The sequence below is a fragment of the Uloborus diversus genome, chromosome 1 (assembly GCF_026930045.1).
Source record: "Uloborus diversus isolate 005 chromosome 1, Udiv.v.3.1, whole genome shotgun sequence".
Taxonomy (NCBI): domain Eukaryota; kingdom Metazoa; phylum Arthropoda; class Arachnida; order Araneae; family Uloboridae; genus Uloborus; species Uloborus diversus.
Window position 1 is genome coordinate 149,054,795 of NC_072731.1, and position 21,281 is coordinate 149,076,075.

At 30.9% G+C, this 21,281-nt stretch overlaps 1 protein-coding gene across 1 annotated transcript in view; it reads left to right on the forward strand.

Annotated features, from left to right (window-relative positions):
- The window catches only part of LOC129222059 (serine/threonine-protein phosphatase 5-like), a 37,278-nt gene extending 16,892 nt beyond the window's left edge, over positions 1-20,386 (forward strand). Inside the window, exons 7-14 of the mRNA XM_054856488.1 lie at positions 4,523-4,621; positions 4,821-4,926; positions 5,011-5,068; positions 6,143-6,227; positions 6,335-6,422; positions 7,868-8,087; positions 13,019-13,100; positions 20,215-20,386. Of these exons, the coding sequence (XP_054712463.1) occupies positions 4,523-4,621; positions 4,821-4,926; positions 5,011-5,068; positions 6,143-6,227; positions 6,335-6,422; positions 7,868-8,087; positions 13,019-13,100; positions 20,215-20,271 (795 nt within the window). The 3' untranslated portion in view covers positions 20,272-20,386. The remainder of the gene's footprint in view (positions 1-4,522; positions 4,622-4,820; positions 4,927-5,010; positions 5,069-6,142; positions 6,228-6,334; positions 6,423-7,867; positions 8,088-13,018; positions 13,101-20,214) is intronic.
- The last annotated feature ends 895 nt before the right edge of the window (positions 20,387-21,281 follow it).

A 21,281-nucleotide genomic window follows, 5' to 3' on the forward strand; every position in this document is an offset into this window, starting at 1 on the left:
TTAACTTAACGTTTGCAAAATCTAATTTTAGACATATACATGGTACAATCCAAAAGTAATCAGTCTTCGTTTAAAAAGACAGATTTATTGAACTGATCGGTACACTTGACTAATAGTTTTAAAAATAGGCACCTCCTACAACAAAGTACTTCTCAGCTAAAAAAGAGAAAAAGGATGAGTTGTGTTTGCTTGATTTTAATGAAAGTGATTTATCTGATTCAGATGATGAGAGTGAATCATTCTCATCTGATGATTTTTCAATTACATCATCAGAAAGTGAAGCTGAACAGTCTAATCTGGCAGATGCAAGAACATGGATCCGGATTTCGAATACGTTGTGTGCTTCACCTAAATTTCCTTTCCTTGAAACTCCTGGAATTTCTCAAAATGTTCTACAAAGTGATCCTTCAACACTTGATTATTTTTCGATAAGGACCTGATAAATATTATTGTCGAAGAAACGAATTGTCGCTACCAACAGTTCATTAGCACTCTGAAAGAAAATTCTCGTGTGCACAAGTGGAAGGATACAGATGAGGAGGAAATTAGGATATTTTTGAGTTTGATTTTATTATAAGGCATAGTACAAAAACCAGCAGTTAAATGGTACTGGTCCAAAAAACAATTTGTTGAGTCGCCATTTTTCTCCAAAGTTATGACTGAAAAAAGATTTTCTCTTCTAATGAAATTCTTACATTTTTCAGACAATGAAGCCACTTCAAACAATATTCAAAATCCTAAGCTAAAAAAAATTTGGAATATTTCAGAACATCCCAGGAAAAGTTCTCAAGTGTTTATATTCCTGTGAGAGATATATGCGTTGATGAAAGCTTACTTTTGTACAAAGGCCGCCTAACCTGGATTCAGTATCTACCTTTGAAACGAACTAGATTTGGTATCAAACTTTTCGAACTCTGAATTCGACAGTGGTTATGTTTGGGACTTTATCATTTATACTGGCAAAAATACAGAGCTATGTGTTTCTCCAGAAAATACATCTATGGGGACAAAGGTTGTATTACCTTTAGCAAACCCTCTATTAGGCCAAGGATACTGCTTAACTTTAGTTAATTTTTATAACAGTCCAGAACTGTCAGATATACTTCTAAAAAACAAAACTGACGTATTTGGTACCATAAAATTGAACAGAAAAGACATGTCTCCCTTACAGTCAGTGAAACTGAAGAAAACTTGAGACTGTTGCTTTCCAAAGGGGGAAAGTTCTCGTTATGAAGTGGAGAGATAAGAATATCTGTTTGATAAGTACTGTTCATAATAACTCGATGATTGATATCAAAACTCAGAAAGAAACTAAAAAAACCAATAATTGTAAAAGATTACAATAATAAAATGGGAGGAGTGGACCACCTGGACCAGATGCTGTCAAACTATCCTGCAGTGAGAAATAAACAGATATTATTTGAAAATATTTCGACATTTATTAGATATGTCAGTGTTCAACGCCTATGTTTTATACAGAAAAAATGGTGGCAAATTAGACCACTTATCTTTCAGGCTTGATCTTATTGACAAAACTATGGATAAATATTACAAGACTGCTACAAATGCACAGAGAGTGTGTCGTTTGAGCAGCTGTGATGTGTCACGTCTCACTGAAAGGCATTTTGTAGACTATATTCCCCCTACTGCAAATCAGAAAGAACCAAGAAGATGCTATATTTGTTGCAGAAAAACAGTATTAGGGGAAAAAGTCAGTGAGTAAAGAAACGTGATACTATTGTAAAGAATGTGATGTAGGACTATATATTACCCCTCGTTTTAAAATTTATCACACTGTAAAAAATGTGTAAAGTAATCGAGTATATGTAAGTACAATTTGTGTATATTTTTCAAAATAATAATCATACTGTTTATTTATTCATAATACTCCAAATATTATTTACATTCATCCTTTGAGTGGATGAAAGTGAGCTGTACAGAGAAAACACAACACTCCATTTCGTGGAAAGCGGCAGGCCGCTGGGGAGAAATTTTCGCGGACAGTAGGAGGACGGCGAAAGGGTTAATAGTGGAAACAAGAAGTCAGGAGGCCGCAAGCCCAGACTGTAGGAAGGCTAGGGCAGCACAGGAGCGTTGACTTGGACACCTTCTTCAGTCAGAACTCTTGGTATAAGTTTTGCGCAACTTTCCGCATTTGCAACTTCTCCATAACACAGGGTGGCGACAGATACTGGAAAAAAAAGTTTCCTGACTTTTCCCTGATTTTCCTGATTAAGTTCACCAAATTTCCCTGATTTATGTTACCTATGATAATACTTCTTTTCTTTGCCCTACCTGAAAAGCATTGTATATTAAATAAAATGCAGTGTTTCAAACGGTTTAAGCTGTTAATTAAAACTATATATTTTGAAAAGATGCTCCTTTTTTTCGGTAAAAATAATGTATTAAATTATCGACAGAGAAATATTGTAGGAAATATAAAACAAATACTCTACTTCCAGGAACCAGTTAACATAAGAATTCTGAGAAATTACCAAAACCACTCTTAGAGACATATCTAATTGTGATAAAACTAAAGAATTTAAATGGAGATAATCTTGAACTGAATTTTTAAGCACTAGAATTGTTGCTGCAAGAATTACAAGTGACAGTTAAAGTACAGAAGTAATGTAGTTTTACTTATGTAAATAATACTGCCCTGTGCAGGAAAACTGCAGTATCTGCAGAAATTAGTTTTCAAGACATTTGAAGAAATTTGTGGTGGATTCAGTACTAACAACTGGAAAATGTTGGAATTAGACGTTTTTTTCGCGCCTCTTTTTCAGCAGAAACCAAATAAGCGAGTATGTATGATAAAGATAACGTACAATAGATGACAAAAATGCAAAAATGCAAAAACAAAAACAAAAATGTGCAGTTACTGCCCTTTACTTGCACATGGCAGAATCGACATATTTATGGAAAACAAATTGAAATTTTTCAACAATCAGTCATATTGAGCTATTCTCTAATCAAGAACTTAAGTTTTAATGAATACAGCATTTTAGCTATTAAAAAATAATGAAAATATTTACTTAAGCACACAACTCAATTTAAAAAGGATTTCATTAGTTGTCGAAAAAAATCTTACATTACTTTAGTAACAAGCAACATTGATATGCAAAAGCAATTATTAATTTTAAAATGTACATGAAAATGGTTTTAAAATAACAGAGTTTTAAAGTCTGAAAAGAAAACCCTTCATATAATTTGAAGTGACAGCAAGTAATACCATGGCAAAAAACAAATTTGATTTTCAGTCAAAATTCAATTATAGCAATTTTATTAAAATGCCAAGTGATAACTTTTAAGATTTTTTCAGCACTAATTTAAAAAACAAAGACGTTTTCTTGAAATTGTGATAACAGTATGCTAATGACCTCAAGAAAATGAGTAAAGGCAAGGGACAGTCATCAATAACGGCTTCCTCTTTGCCTGTAGGGTTGTTTATTTTACCTAGCATGTATTTTACTTAGCATGGAATGCGTGGAAGAAAAATTCAAGCTAGGTAAAATATAAACAACTTTACAGACACAGAAGCAATCTTAGGAAGCTCATCCTGAGATTGAATACTTTAACCCTGAGGAAAAAAGATGCACAAATATGCGGCACTGCATAATCGCACCTCATTAATTTTACTTTTTAAAAACAAACAACATGTGTAAAATTCGTAAGGAATCAAAATACTTCATTTTGCAAGGGAATTTTTTTTTTTTCTCATTTGTTCAATTTTCCCTGAAGTTTTGTCATTTTTTCAAATTTCCCTGAGTGATAAAGTTCCCTGACTTTTCCCTGATCTGTCGCCACCCTGTAACAATGTGTTGCATTGTCTCCGACAAGTCCAGGGTTTTATCTACTTGGTACAGTGTCAAACACCAGTCCCTGTTCAAAAATTCACACAGACGTTGCACATTCACGTCCGGAGAAAAGTACAGGCCGAGGATGGACGTCCAAACTTGGGTTTGTTAGTCACCACTTCCCACGGCCTTACAAAGGGCCTTGTGCCACTTTTCTACTTGCGAATAAGACAGGCACCATGTCCCAAATGCCTGTTGATACATTGGGAACGTTTGGGAAAGAGACCGGAAGCAAAATTTGATTTCTTTACATAGCTCTGACAAACTTTCCACATCGCTGTGTCACGCACCACCATATTACTGGTAAAGCTGATAGTACCACTCCAAAAGCTGGGAGGCAACTGAACTACATTGCGTTGTAAAGCCAACAACTCCCACCGCCGTTGCTGTCAAGCTGAGCGATCTGCAGAGTGTGCATGCATCAGTATAACATGAAGCTCATTACTTTTGTGTGGTACCATGTATTTCTTCCTGTTCCCTTTCAGTGACATTAAACCTTCATGGGTCAGCAAAGTATAACTTTGTTATCATTTTAGCTATAGTTTTAATGTATGTGAATATTATTGACATTTTTTAGCTATTGCTTTCTAAGTGTATGTTTGAAAACATATTTCTCGTTATTTTTTCAAATTTAATTTATGTGTTTGCTTGTTTGTTTTTAATAGGAAAGTAAATTTACCGTTTGTGGTGATATTCATGGACAGTATTTTGATCTTGTAAATATTTTTGAAATGAATGGTTTACCATCGGAAACAAATCCTTATGTATCCTTTTATGAAACTCAGTGCTTTTTTTTTCTGCTAGCATTGTTGAATGAAACTTTTTGTACTGTAACTATGTATAACTTTTCTCATACAGGTATATAATTAAGTTTCAAAAATAAAAATTTGTAAGTTTTAAAAGTACATGTGAAATTGTTTTAAATTATTCAGGCTGCTTCTGTTGATCTTAACTCTGTAATAGCTATTCAATGGTGATTTTGTGGATAGAGGCTCGTTTTCTGTTGAATGTATTTTTACTCTTTTTGGTTTCAAGCTACTGTACCCTAATCATTTTTTCATGTCAAGGGGTGAGTTATTTTTATACTTTTGTTTTAGTATTGTTATTATTTTAAATTATTTAAATTCCTTTTTAAAAATTCTTTTCTTTAAAGGAAATCATGAAAGTCAAACTATGAATCAGATGTATGGCTTTGAAGGAGAAGTTAAAGCTAAATATCCTTTATTGTTAGGTGAAAGTGAAATGTATATACGTTTTAGTTTAAAATTTAGATTGAATGTTACTCGTTTGTCTCATAAATTATTATAGATTAGGCATTTACATTGTTATTCACCCAGTAAAAGTATGTACACATAGACCTATTAACTGTGTTCATGCATATAGATGTAAAATTTTCAGACATTTTAAAGTAGTAGGGGCAAAAAGAGTTTTTTCTAGAAAAAGCGAGAAAATTGATTTTTCTCTTTTTATTTATGCATACATTTTGTGATTTGTTGGTAAAACTGGATGTAATATTTAATTTGTAATAGATTTTTTAAATTGATATTAGGGCATATCGAAAAAAAACTTTTTTTTTTCGAAATTCAATGTGTCAAGTTGATAAAAAGTTGCCTCTACCGGCCGACATGTTAAAATTTTTTTTTATCAGAATCGAAAAATAATTAGTTGTCCCACACGAGGAATAAAGTTTATAATTTGCTTCAAAAAATCAATTTCCTAAACAAAATGTATAGATCTCCTGCATTTATCCTAAACTTCCGTGAGTTTCACAAAAAAAAAATCATTTAATGAGGCTATGTGACTTGGTTAGAAATAGGGTTTCCGATCCCAAATCATGCTTTATCCCGCATGATATTTTGCGGCATTGAGAGCAAAATCAGGCTAGATTTCCAACCCTGCAAAGATTTTTATGCAAACGTTTTCCAACTTTTGTCGCTCATAAAACGAATGTTTTCACAAGCATCATTTGAAGTTTGAATCACCTTCCTTGTATTTCTGCAAGAAAAACTTTGTCTTATATAATGAGCGCCCTCCCCTTTTTTTAAACTTATGATTGTGTTATTGTTTGCTTTTGGATGTTATTTATTTTTTACATTCAATGTTAAACGCAATGTAGCAATTTTTTAGTTGCAATTTAAATGTATGTGTAAGTGTTATGAACATTTCTTAGCTATTGATACACTAAGTATTTTACTGCTTGTTATCTATAGATTCATCAATATTTGTTTAGGAAAATTTATTTTTTGTAATAATTACCAAATTAATGTTGTATTCCTATATTAAAATAAATATTCAGCACAGATGTCAGATTTATTCACAGAAGTTTACAATTTTCTTCCTCTGTGTCATCTACTCAATAACAGGGTTTTGGTATGTTTCTTACTTATTTTGAAGTTTGTAAAAGTTCAGTAAATTTTTTTAAAAAATTCTTGACCTGTAATTGTATCAATGTGTATATTTTTATTTGGTAATTTCAGGTGATGCATGGAGGCTTATTTTCAGAGCCAGATGTAAAACTTAGTGATATTAAGGGAATAGATAGAAATCGACAGCCCCCAGAAAAAGGCATGTGTTTTTAAAATCTATGAATAACTTTTTTTCAAATTTGTAAATTAATATCTTTTAGCTGGTAGCTTTTAGTGGTATTTGTAATCCTTAATCATTATGTTCTTTTTAAAAAGCTTCATTCTTTTACCTTTACCTTTCGAGTATATTATAAGTATTTGATTTAAGATAATTTATTTAATTTTTTCATTTTCTTTTCAACCCTTATTAAATGAGCAAAAGAAATCTGTGAGATGAAACTAGTGGATCTTGCTTGATTTTGAAGTGCACCAGGAATGAACTAACGATCACATATTGAGGAGACAAGAGTTAATGCCGAAAGAGTCGCTAATTTATTCTATTTCATGCTGTTTGTTTTCCGTGGAAAAAACAAAATGAACATATTTTATTTTTATGCATGTAGTTTGATTTTTTGATGTCATATAAATACAGTCAATTTGCGATAACTCGAATACTACTATAACTCGAAGTTTTTATCAAGTCCTGACCTCTTTGTCTTTAATTCCATGCTAATTATTCTCAATAACTCAAAGTATACTTCCTTTAACTCAAAGTTTTTTCCAAGATTACTCGAAATTTATTTCGAATGGACAAAAAAAAAGTGACTATAAGAGAATAATTATTTCACCTTCACTAGCAATTCCTGCACAATAGACCTTTAGATCCAGAAGAGCACCAGCTGAGCCAATGTGCGATAAAGGAGTTACACGTTTCAAAATGAGTTACCTTCTTTTAGTCTACTGTACTGTTTACACTTTGACATGTTGCTGGACTATGAATTTGCTTTTAAGCTGTCAAGTCAACTGATTGTACCTTTATTCAAAGGCCGACCTAAAAGTATTTGATGGTTTTTAATATTAAAATATCGAAAACCGAAACTGGCGTTAAGTCGAACTTCCGATAATTCAAAGTTTTTTGTCGGTCCCTTTACATTTGAGTTATCACGTATTGACTGTATATAAACTGTATCAAAAATATTAATTTTTTGTGCAAATGTCAAAAAATAATGAACATTTCTGTGTGATGCAGACCCAGAATAAAGTTAAGTGTTTATAAAAAAAATTTACATGCTCAGCCAAAAGGGTTCACCACCACCGAATCTAAGCAGAAATTAGGTGTGTTTAATGAATCTAAGACTCCTAATAGGGGGTGGACACCTTCACTAAATAGCAAATAATTTCACAAAATTCGGCAGCAAACAAAACTGTGCCCTCTAATTAAAAATTTCTTTGTTGATATGCTTTTAAACTTACTTTGTTGCTTTTTTTGTCTGTGAATGTGTGGTAAAAAATTTACGTTTTTGTAAAATAATAAAGTTTTAACTTATGGCAAATTATATATTTTCACAAAATTCCTTACCGAAGACATTGGAATGAGAACTTACACTACATACCTGCAGAGGAATAAAATACTTTTAAGCTTGTAACCTTTTTTTCCTTTTTTAGGTATTATGTGTGAATTACTATGGTCAGATCCTCAACCTCAACCTGGTATATCACCTAGCAAGCGAGGGGTTGGAATTCAGTTTGGCCCTGATGTGACCAAGCATTTTCTAAACAAAAATGGCCTTGATTATATTATACGTAGTCATGAAGTCAAAGCAGATGGCTATGAAGTAACCCATGATGGGAAATGCATTACTGTTTTTTCAGCTCCTAATTACTGGTAAGTTTATTGTAATCGGTTAATGCATTATATGCCCATGCAGATTCCTAGATTTTAAGCATTTCTCCCCATTGTGTATATGTTGTAAGGATCTTGCATTTGATTGTACTTTGAGGGGTAGTAAAAAAAACATTTTTTATTTCCATAAATATTAATGAAAATTGTATATTGCAGTGAATCATTATCATTTACTGGATTTTTTTTCTTGGAATGTTGGCAAATAAGTTAATGGTATTTTGGTGGGGGAAAAAAATTGTTGTTGAGAAATGTAACTTCATGTGCTTTAATGTTAGTAAGATATATAAATTGATGGAAACCAGATTATGTTTCTCTACTACATGTAAAAATTTCTTTTATTTTGCACTTTTAAGTGCTGTTTTTAATGATTTGAATAAATGCTAAGTAACGTTCTATTCATATAAGAGTCATTCTAGTAGTCAATCACATTTAGCTTATAATGTTAGAAAACTTAAAGTGGCTGGAATCGGATGAAACCTTTTAAAAGATAGATTTATGCAGGGTTGTTTGGTGTAATCCATGTTGGTTTAAACAAAGTGTTTTTTTTTTTTTTTTTTTGAAAAACTTCATTTTCCCCCAAATGTTTTCATAAATTTTACACATTTATTGCAAAGAGTAAAATTTAATTAATGCAAAATAACAAACGAAGCTTTATAGATAAATTACAGATTTAATAAATTTAGAAACTTAATAATTTTTAAGATTATGCAAGTTTGCTAAATAAGTTTTCTTTTTTCTATTTTTTAAATAGATGCACAGCTTTCCTATTTGGTACATAAATATACAAGGTAGACCAACTAAGTTTTTCTAAAATTACAAGGGGAAAAAATCCAAATTGCTCTTTTTTTATTATTCAATTATCATCATTTTTCAGTCTTTTGCATTTCAAAATAGTGAAAAAAGCATGTTTCAACCAAAATTTCATTTACTACCTAATTTGCTTCTTTACTTAAGATTTATTGAGATAGATAATGTACCATTGAAGCGATGCATAATGTATAGAAATTTTAATGCTATAATATTTAAATAACAAGAGGAGGAAAAAAAACTAAAGTCCAAGAACACTTAGAGTAGGCATAAAATTGTGCTAATATCTGCACACTGTTTGCATACCCGATACAGGGTGCAGTCAGAGCAAGAAAAAACTATATACTGTCCGATATTTTAATGCGAAACCTTACTCGAATTTGTGCATGCATCAGGTCTCTTCTGATTTTATCAAAACAGGGGTGATAGCAAGAAGGAAGTAACGAGCAAGCAAAAACTGAATGCATCGGGAAGTTCTCTTCTGTAAGCCATCACCCCTTTTTCAATTGGAAGCTTTCGCAACTGCTAATCACGGAGTTCAAGGATAGGCAGTAAATTATGAGAACAGAAAATATTCATGTAACTCAGTGCTCTTATTTATAAAAAAAAATATGCCAAATTTTCACCTTTTAAGGAGTTTTTTTGATCTTAATGTAATAAAAAATGTCTCATGTATGAATGGTGGAAAAATCAAAAAACATAAATGTTTATGACAATCTTCATTATTAAAATATGAAAGAGTATTTTCATACTGCGGCTTTTATTTATTTTTTTTTCTGTGATAAAAAAACTATTCCTTAATGCATTAAACCAGGAGAAATAATGTCTACAATGGGGAACTGGGGAACATGTTTTTCTTAAATCCTACTTGCCCTGTTTCGATAATTGTTTTCATTGATACATTAGGTAAATAAATTACATGATTTGTAATTTATTTACCTAATATATCAAAAAAAAATTTTTAAATCTTTAAACAAAATATGCGTTGATCTTTTGATTCTCAAAGTTCTGTTATGTACATCAGATTTGTGTTACATTTGTAGATACTGCAAAATACTTTCCATGTTTAAGAATTGGTGATTTTAATTTTACTTTTTTATTTACCGTAGATAGCTATGATTGTGAGGAAATTTATTTACAAGAATTTACTCTTGGTTATTCGTAACTAATGGGTGAACTGTCACAGCAAATTATTTCTTAGATTCTTTATACCAAGGCCCATTTTTGTATTGTATTTTTTATAATAGTTAAGGATTTTCAAACAATATTCTCCTATAGAAATCTCTATGTATGAGGAAATGAAATTACAATATTTTACTCTTAATTATTTAATTAATAACAAAGAAATTAGGTAAAAATATGAATATAAATATTCCATAAAAATTTATAATCGTCATGATTTTCCTAAAATAAAATTTTATCTTTCAAGTAGTGTATAAACCAAGAAAAACTCGATTTAAACAAAAAAAAAAAAAAAAAGCCTGGTTACGAAAGAACGATGTCTCTGGTTTTTTTCAAAAAAAAAAACATTTTTTTTAACCAACCATGGACATATGTAAGGCTTTATGAATGGCCCATCAAACTATTTATTTTTTTGAATCACATTATATGCCCTCATCATTATAAACTCACTTAGGGGCCATTCCCTCACTAGTGAGGGAATGACGAAATTATTGAAATTGGATTCTAGTAGTAATGCCTTACTGATATTTGAGGTTATTCGCATAAAAGTATTGTCAAACCAGGAAGCAAATTTATGATTATGAAGTTTTTATGCATTATTTCTTTTTTTTTCTCCTGTAAAAACAGATGTGAGGAAATGACAGATGCAAAAACCCTTCTCTAATTTCATTGCTTTCATATTCATTCCAAGTAATTATTTCCGATAAATTAAAGAGGCAAATATTCTGACATATTTTTCTTGGTTTCCAGCTGTAAATTACTACATGTTTTGCTAAAAAAAATATTTTGCCGATGTTCTGGGAAGGAAGTTACTGTTATGAGAGAATGACACCAACCGCTGGGGACAAACTTAAAAATAATTATGTGAACCATTTTTTAATGAAAACAAAAATGTGAACTCATTGTTTGTTTGCTTAGAAATAATTTTTGCTTATTTTTAATTAACAGTGGGGACTAGTGAGAGAAGGATATTTGGGTACTTTTGACTTACATTAACATTTAAAATAAAATATGGAAATAACACTTTTAATGATCTTGTTAAACTTTATCCTGAACGTATTTCAGCCCTTAAAAAGTTGTATGAGTCGTAAATTATTATAGGGACATGAAAGTAACAGCTTCTATGAGAATGACCCAGTAATGATAACTACAGTCAGACCTCGATTTAACGAATTCATCGGGACCGAAATCTTTGTACATTAATTCGAGATTATTCGTAATAAGGCCATTCCACGAAAAAGTTGATCCTTTGTCCCGCATGTGACGGTTCAGATATTTCAATAAAGAGTAATAATTTTTAACACTTTGAAGTCTAAGCCCGAGCGTAACTCGGGTTGCCGTTTCTGGCAAAGTTAACTAAGCCCGAAATTCTCTCGGGGTCAAATTTTTACTCTCTTAGCTATAAAAGTAAGAGTTATATATGTGTTTAGCCTTTTTAGATCCTATCTACGACCTTTTACTTTCAAACAGAAAAAAAAAACATAAATGGCAGCACCAGGCAGAAATAACTACATTAAATGTGATCGAATTGGGGTTTAAATTACAGTTTGTGGGGTACTTTGAAATGTACCATACAAAAGCAAATTTTATTAAATATTGTTTATTTACAAATAAAACCTATTTTCAGATAATTGCTCAAGATTTAAGGAAGTTTTTATTTTGGTGTATGTAAACTTTTACGGTTAAAAGTGATGTTTTCCAATGCGATTTTTTTTTTTTCAGTTTCAAACCATGCTTTTTCCAACAATTTCCTACTAAAAATTGATTCTTATTTTATTCAAATAGTTTCTTCATAACGAAAGAAAACATCTTGAAGCATGTAATACAATAAAAATCACTAAAATACACATCTTCGAAGTATTTTTTTAAAAATCACGCAAAGTACCAAAAAACCCCAGTCTGGTGGGAGATATGTGGTTAAAATAGCTCAGACCTGAAGGTATTAAGTGTAATGACGAAATTTTTTGCTTAAGAAATCCGACGTAGGTTTGTAATTTGTTAAGCAGAAAAAAAAAATGTTCATTAATATTTTAAAGTATTATTTTTAATGAAATATATAAGGCGTCACGTCCATAGAATGGCCCAATATCGGGGTGTGAAAGTTTTTTTAAAAAAACGCTCTTACATTATTTAAAACTCCAATAGGCAACTGCACAAAAATATCCATAATTAGAAAGCATGCACTTTTTATTCAGCATTCCACAACTTATTACATGCTAGTTAATTTGAAATTTTGAACTACTGCGAGATGTTTTACAACTTCCTTGATACTCAACTCAAAATAGTTCTCTTTCGACTTTATGGAGAGAAAAAAATACTATTTCTATTGCAGCCTGCTGCATGAGATATGTTTTTACAGTTTAAAGGCCATGTAATGCATTTGAAAAAGTAAGTTTTCATGGGAGTTTCTCTATTGCTTTTTGGATCAAAATCACTCTTTGTTGGATGCCTCCTCGCCCATCAAATTGCTGATTCCAAGAAATGCCTTTTTCTGCTTCTGACAATATAGATGTAACATTTGGAAAACAATCCAATGTTCACTAACTCAAATTAACAAAAAGAAAAAAAATTTTGACTGTTAAAATACTTTGTTTTGTCGGGAAAAAAGAAAAATTCGCTAACTTGCGAAATTCATTAAATTGGGGTCTGACAGTATAAAATCTATAGATGGCAAAAAGTGGAATTTTATTGAAACCTTTTGAATATTATAGTTAATATTGTATTAGACATTAGTGATTTTAAGTGTAAATGCAAGCAATTTCTAACTAAATTTCTAAGCAACCTTTTTTCCTCTTTTTGCAAGCTATTTATTTAATCAACCATTATAAAATTTTCATTTTTGCTAATTATTTGCCCTTGTTTCTGTAGCATATGTATCTGTATATGTGTTAGTAGCTATAACACTTTTTAAAATTATTTTTTAGTGATACTATGGGCAACAAAGGAGCCTTTATTACTATGAATGGGAAAGATATGAAGCCTAATTTTGTAACATATACAGCTGTGGTAAGTGTTTTTTGGCCTCACACCAGTATTTATTGGTTTAAATTAACAGAAGCAATTTCATAGACCAGGTAACTACTATTAATTTTATTAAAGTGACTACATTCATAGATCTACAAGTTATGCATTATTAGAATTTTCCAAGCCTAGATCATGATACTAAATCTTTTATACAGTACAGTGAAACCTGTGAAGTTAACCACCTGTCTAAGTTGACCACTAAAGTGGTGAACTTCAAGTGGTCAACTCATGCAGGTTTCACTGTATTTGCAATTGCGAATCAAACTTGAACTGTTTGGGTATAAGAGGCCATTCATTAATTACATAAGAATGATTTTGGCAATTTTTGATCCCCCCCCCCTCTTTCATGTAAGGGTACATACGATTTTTCAACAACCCCCCACCCCATTGCTATTGTTGTGCAAAATTCCATTTTGTTTTCCAAAATAATAAAATAATGAATCCAGGAATCTTGTATCATTGGAATCGATAATAAATGCACTATTAATTAAATTACACTTTAGTGTATCAAGAAATATTTGCTAAAAACTTGGAATCTAGACAAAATATTTTTTCGACATTTTTTGTATGTGACGCGATACTAATTAAAAATAAATCATGTCATACATAGTGCAATTTTTTTTTTTAATTTTTATTTTACACCATTCATTCTTTATAAAACAAATAAAAAGCTCTTCCTAATCAGTTTTTTATCTTTTTGATGCAAATTAAATATGATCCCTGCCCACTTGACCGCGCGATTTCTAATGTAAAATATCAACTTGAAAAATATTATGCAAGAATGGGTTTGAACCCCTCCCCCTCCCCAAGTAAAGGTGTTGAGATTTTTCCAACCCCCCCTGCTCCTTGGGACCCTTACGTAGTTAAGGAATGGCCCTTAAGACAATCAATAGAAATTTAAAAAGTAATAGAACCATTTTCCCATGTTCCATCACATGAGGGAATAATAAAATTAACTTTATCATCTTCTAAAACTTGCCTGCATAGATACAATTAGAAAAGCAGTATATATTTTTAAATTATACTTATAGAGATGATTCAACTACCCATTAACAAATGCTAGAAAATAAATTTTTTAAATAAATGTAAAAATTTTAATGAAAAATGATGATATCATTGTTCTTAACCATTCTATTTATTCTTATACATGAATATTTTCTGCAAAATGGTTGAAATCTTTGAATTGAATTTACTGGCATGTGAGAATATGAAAATTTCAGTTCAGCCATTTGTCTAAATTTCAAACCTTTCTTGTATTTCTTGAGAAAATTTCAAACTTAAAATCTTTTAAAAATTTAATTTTTGCCAATTTTTCCAAGTGTAAAAAAACTATTAAGCAAGGTAAGCTAAACCAACATTGTACTTGAACTGTCACCAATCTTTACGTGTGCCAGTATCTTGAAAATAATCTTCAGAGAGGGACTTACCTTTACATGATGATGATGGATGCCCAAAATTTTAATGTAATGAACCCCTTCAAACATTTATCTATATCTTCAGAAATATTTTGCATCATTTACATTATTTTTAAAAAGCATGTCTGAATATCATAATTTCCTGGCACAAAAAAAAAAAAAAATCACATCACTCTTTTTAAAAAATAATTTTGTATGTTTTCAAACTTTTACAGATATTACTCTCACATCTAAAATGTTTTGTATCTACTCGCTTAGGAACAAATGCCTTATAACTTAAACATCCTGTTGCAAAGACTGAGGGGCTGAGTTTAAATATGAGGGATAATCTTTTTTTGCAAGTGAAAAATGTAGGTAAAAGAAAAACATCAAATCAATAACGATGACTAAATACATAGAACAGGGTTCATACTCTCCGAGAAAACCTGGAGTTGTCAGGAAAAATGGCATATTTAAAAATGTCAAGGAAAAGTCAGGGAATTTTCCAATTTTTCCCCGAAAATTTTTTTTTAACAATTTTTACCCCGGGAATTTTGTCAGGGTTTGAATGGGTCATGGAAAGTCATGGAAAAAAAATTAACGAATTTCAGACCTGGAAAAGTCATGGAAAACAAATATTTTCATTAAAAGTCATGGAAATTTGTTAAAAGTCATGGAAAATGCTTTCGTCTGTGAGAAAATTGCAATAACTAAAAGAGCGCTGTAAATATTGAGTGATTTAGCAGTATTGGCATATAAATTGAACGATTTCAAAAACAAATTCGAGTTTTGGAATCGAAGTAGATATGTAGTAGTGGACATGCATGTTCTTGATTTGGCCACTACTCCTCGAAAAGTAATTCAATTGCATCCGAGTTCGTTTCAACTACTTGTAAAAAAATCATTGTTAAAAATATCAGAGTTAATCACAATATTTTGAAGGCTTTAGGAAACGAAGACTTTAGTCAGGCAATAGAACATAGAAATAGGGGAATTCTAATACTCTAAAACAGAGGTGCTCATCATACAGCTTGCAAAACTGATCCTTATGTCCAGCTGAAATATATCTGATCTGGTTTAGAAAAATGAATATACTAAAAGCGTGGCTTTACTTTAATAAATGAATATACTGTCAAGTAACATGGGTGATTATATGCACTATTGACACCAAAGAGCAATGTTGTTATGAAGTGAATTTATTATTGGAATTTTAGTAATGACTCATTCAATTTTTATCCCATTTATTACTATTCTGCCCTATTTATTAAATATTTAATAGACATTTCAACATCAATGTATTGCATTCATTATATTTTTACTGTACTTGAATTTATATGAAGACAAAAAAGAATAATTTATTCGTTTCTGCAGTGTGCACTGATATTTTTTCAGTCACAAGTAAGTGCTCCCATGAGGTAGTGGCATTCACGTAAAAGTTTTTCTAAAGCCCATTTCTGAAAGTTGGCAAGTTTGACACTAAATAGCACTACATTTTTTGTATAACGTTGTCATGAAAATTTTTATAAAGTCATGAAAAAGTCTTGGAAAAGTCATGGACATTTTTTACCCGAATTGAGTATGAACCCTGTTCTGTACAATGAGATCTTATTTTCGTTTTTGTCAATGTTTACAGGAAAAAATTTGAAATTTTGAGGTAAAATAATGTTGGCAATAAAAAATGGTGATGCAAAAAAAAAAAAAAAACAGGTGAACAAGCAGGGACGAAAATCTTCCGCTGATCAGCAATTTTCCGCTTTTTGTATTTTTTCTTTTATTTTCTGCGGTTTTTAGGTTTTAAAAACTAATTCTCAAAGGCGGCATATATCGGTTGCGTCATTGGTGAGACGACGCAGAAACGATATAGGAAGATAACAACTGTTGGCTAAACGATGATGACACAATGTTTACGATACAAAAAGCGGGAATGGTCATAATGCTGCGCACATACGATATCGCCACAATGCCGCGAAATCAGTACAGGAAAATATTGGTGTTAAACAATAACGGCACAGTATCGTTTACATTGTCGGTACAAGGGATGAAAATCTTCGGCGGATTCGCGATTTTTTTTTTCCCCATTTCTTGGCCGAGGTTTTTCAAGCGGCCGATTTCCACCTCCCTTCCTCCCCCCTTCCTGGCCATGATTTATACTAACTCATGTGTGCTTTCTAAGGTAGAAAGAAGAGAGGAACTTAGTTAACTGAGTGGGTAGAGGGAAAGGATTGAGAATGACGTAGCAATCGTCAACGTTTACGCATTTTCGAAATCCCATTGCATCCACTTCCATAACACTCGCTCATTTCTGTCTACTATGCCATCCTACCACTCAGATCTTTACAACTTTTTGCAGACTATTAGTTTCAACCTTTCTTTTATTTTATTTTTTGCTGAAGATTTGTACGCTTATCGTTTTGCCATGCCCATTTCACAGTCACTTTCAAGCAATCACGCAAATACCCCCTCACCTCAATTCTTCCTACCTTCCCATCAGGATTTTTGCTGAGACAATCGTTTTTTCTTGGGTAGAAAGAAGGAAGTTACTTGCCAGGGCCCAATACAGGCTGATTTTGCTACCGTTTTTCGGTACCTTCACAAAAATCTTGTTTTGAAATCGGTACTTTCACAAAAATCAAGTAATAAAATCAGTAGCTTCACCAAAACATCGAAAATTTCACAAATATTTGCATTTTAAAATATAAAATTTGTTTCTCTGTTTAAAATAAAATATACTCATAAAATAAAATTATAAGCAGGTTTATATGAACAATCGCTTAAATAAAAACCATTTTTTATTATTATAACTAATTTTTAACTGTTTTTCACCAAAGTGTATTTAGGTAATATTATCGCAATCTTTCAACATCTGTTTTAAGGAACCGTTTTCTCATAATTTCCTATATTGTACACAGTACGTAGACCATTAAGTTAAAGTTACGATGGTATTTTTCGTACTTCTTAGGTTTTTAGCTCCCCCCCCCCCCCCAAAAAAACCGAAACCTGTTAAAAATAATACTAGATGACATTTACACTTTTCGAACGAAAATTTCACTTGTTCCACTACTTCTTTTACAAAAATTAGGATGCGTCTAAAATTTCACAAAAACAATGCTGATAAAAAAAAAAACTTTCACAAAAATAGAATGATGCAATACTTTCACAAAAATAGGTAGCGAGAAAAAAATCCTGGATTGGCCCCTGCTTGCTGTTGGTGGGGAAATGCTGGAGAGTGACAGTGCTATTGTTAGATGTAGCCTTTGAAATCCGATTGCATCCGCTTCTTTAACACTCTCTCATTTTTATCTGCTATGCCATTCTACTGCTTAGACGTTAATACCTTTTTTTGACTGTTATTTTCAACCCTTCTTATATATATATTTCCTGAAAACTGTTTATTGCAATGCAAATTTTGTAATTTTTTTTCTGGAAAAATGCAAAATTTTTCTTTAAAACATTTTTTTATTCCAATAGATTTGACGCTTGTGTACGAAAAACTGTATTTTGTCTTAATTGTAGTCTTTTAATGATTATTAATTATTTGTAACTACTATGCTACAAAATGAGAAATCTACATATTATCTTAAATTTTTCATAGTCATATTTTGTTATTTGCAAAATGGAAGTTGAAGTGAATTTCCAACAGAATTAGATGTTTATCTCAATGTAAACTATTAAAAGTAATCCAAAATGTGCAGTAAATTATGAGTTTTTAAAAATTATTTTCAAGAAAAGAATAATTTTAATGTAAGCACCCTGCACCCTTTAATAAGTGAAAGAAAAAAACGATGTTTAATAGCATCAGCCTATGATTCGCAGATATTGATGTTTGTTATCATGCATAATATGGCATGCCGATCGATGCAACTAGTTAATTATATTTGTACTGAAAAATAGCTTTGTATTTTGCTCTATTTGTTTTGTGTTGTTTACTTATAAGAAAATAAAAAGAAATATTGTAAACCAAAAGTGGATGCTAAAAGGTTGCAGTCCAATTAGAGCAAAACTCCAATATGAAGCATGACACCTGGTATCGAAGAAACACTAAAATAAGTTGAAAGTACTTTGTTTTCAACAAGTAGTAAACAAATAAAAGTAATTTTCCAAAAAAATATTAGGGGAAAAAAAACCTTAAATTTGGAGAGAAAGAAGGAAAAAATTTCCTTTTTTTTTTTTTTTTTTTTTTTTTTTAAACCTAAGGGAAAAAGTTTCAGTTCTTGCACATTGCTACTTTAAACAATTAAAATTATTTTTAAAACATTGTATTTTCAACTTAACTTTAAATGAAATGAGTAACCTAGAATTTTCTTAAACAACCTGGAATATTCAGGGAAATTTTTTTTACCACAAGTGTATGAACCCTGTAGAAATAACACCTTATATGTTAATTTCGAAATATTAAAGTACGACTAGAAAAGCATAATTATATCGGTTTTTCATTAAATTGTTTCCCTTTATGGTTGGGAATGAGGAGAATTTATTTTAATCTCTTTGATAGTTTCTTTCTTGTTAATAAACCCTTGTTTCATCAGTTTCAAATCACCCTTGGAGGTTCCACTTAGAAGATTGAGGGTCGCTGATAGCGATAAGAATTGAGAAAACAGCTTGTTATATTCAAATTGTAATTTTTCCCAAAATGTTTCAATTATCTGAAAGCAGAATACTTTGAAGGAAGTTTTGTGCCCCCTTCATTTTTCACTCATACACACAGTGCAACTGTTGGACTCCTCTCCTCTGTGTATGACTTGCCAAGCATGTGAATAAATAAGTGGCAATTTGAATATTAATTTATCTAATTCTAAATCCTTCAATTTGCTTCTGACTCTTGTGCTAGTGTCCTTTTTTTAAAGTTTAACGAAATACTTAATTGTAGAAATCAATCTCTGCTTGCTCATGGTAGAACTCTCATAAACTACACTGCAGTTTTATTTTCCTCTCTTTGAAGTTAAATTGATATTCAAATTTTGCTATATTTAAACCGAAGATATTCACAGAAATTTAAAATAACTAACTCAAACTGAGTCTATTTATCTTTTTCTTTGCATAGCAAGATATTTTTTTATGCCTGTCATTTCTTCCCCCATCTTTATTAAAAGACTCATACCTTCAGTGAGTCGATAAAATGAGTACCAAGCATACTAAACAAGGGGGGGGGGATCATGTCCGACTACCACCTTAATTTAGAAATCCTACCTTTGCACCCCACAGCTCAGTCAAGAAAATCAAGATGGACACTGTAGCCTCACCCCGCTTGGGCTGTTGTGCCTCTCAGTTTAGTTTTAGTTAAGGGAATGTGAACTTGAAGGATAAAAAAAAGTTTTAACAGCTATAAATTAAGAATTACTTTAAAACAAAGTTAAATTAATACTTTTTAGTTTTTTTTTCTTTTGTAACTTTTGCTTTGTTTTACCTGTAATGTTACAAAAGCATAGCATGTGGAAGTTTTATGTTCTGAGAGGAAAAAAACCTCAGGGATATTAATAGCTAAGCTGAAGTAGACACCCTGGGTTCTTTTTAAAACTCAATTTAAATATTTCATGTTATGAGCACCTGTTTCAAAAGTTTCGACAAGAAAATTTTCGTGTACAGTTTCTGGTATTATTATTATTATAGAAAATAGTGTTTAAGGATTTGAATACAAATGCAGTTTAATATAAAATTTGTTTTCTGTTATTTTAAATTTGATTTATTGCCATTTTCTTTTTCAGCCGCATCCTAATGTAAAGCCTATGGCTTATGCAAGTAGTTTACTTGCTTTTATGTGACGGAGGCCATATTAGATAATCAGTTTCTCAGGAATGTTTTGTACATACAGGACGAAAAAAATCTACTTGTTATACTCAAGCGATGCTTTCACAAAAGCACCCTATATAAGGTGTACATATTTAGGTGTATACTGTTTTAATAAATTGTATATAATTTTTATTTGAAGTATTTATTTTATTTTTTCACATCTGAGTAAAAATAGTGCCTTTATGTAACAAAGTTATCATAAGAAAAGAGCATGATAACTGCAGAAAATTTTGCAAATTTGTGCTGTTATTAAATTGTTTTGCTTATGATAAATGTGAAATTGTTTTTGATGATGAAATCAATGCAGAATCTTTTTTTTTTAATTTATATATTTATTTTTAGTCCCCTTGCAAATGCGTAATTTCACTTCAAAGTGCTTGCTTTTTGTTTTTATCTACAGAAACCCAATATACTTATTTTTCAGGTCAGGAAATCTAAGTGCTCAATTTGGATTTAAAAAATTTGATGTTTTAATATGGAATTTCTCAGAAATGTGGAATTACTAATAAATTTTTCAAAATCCTTATTTTTCCATTAATTAGGTATCATATGAGTTGAAGTGTAAGAAAATTATAAAAATTAGCATATAAAAAATAGCAACTAAAGTCTTATCGACATGCTGCTGGAACTAATTTTTTTGATATCTTGTTAGACATGGTATTTCAAAGAATAGTTATAGTATTTTTTTAATTGTAACTAACGTGCCACAGCGCTTTAGAAAAAAAATAGCATAAAAAATGAGACCGCAATTACATATTTTTGTCTTTAAAAGTTTATAACAGCCACATTAATAAAATTGTGTTCAACACTAAATTTCCTAAAAGTTTATACTGCATATTGTAAGATGAAGCATCATACAAAACTTTTTACCTGCAATCAGGGTTCATCAATATATATCATGATATATGTCACAATATATATCCAATATTATTTTGAAAATATATTTCGACATTTAATTTCTTTTTCGTAGTACGACATTTGC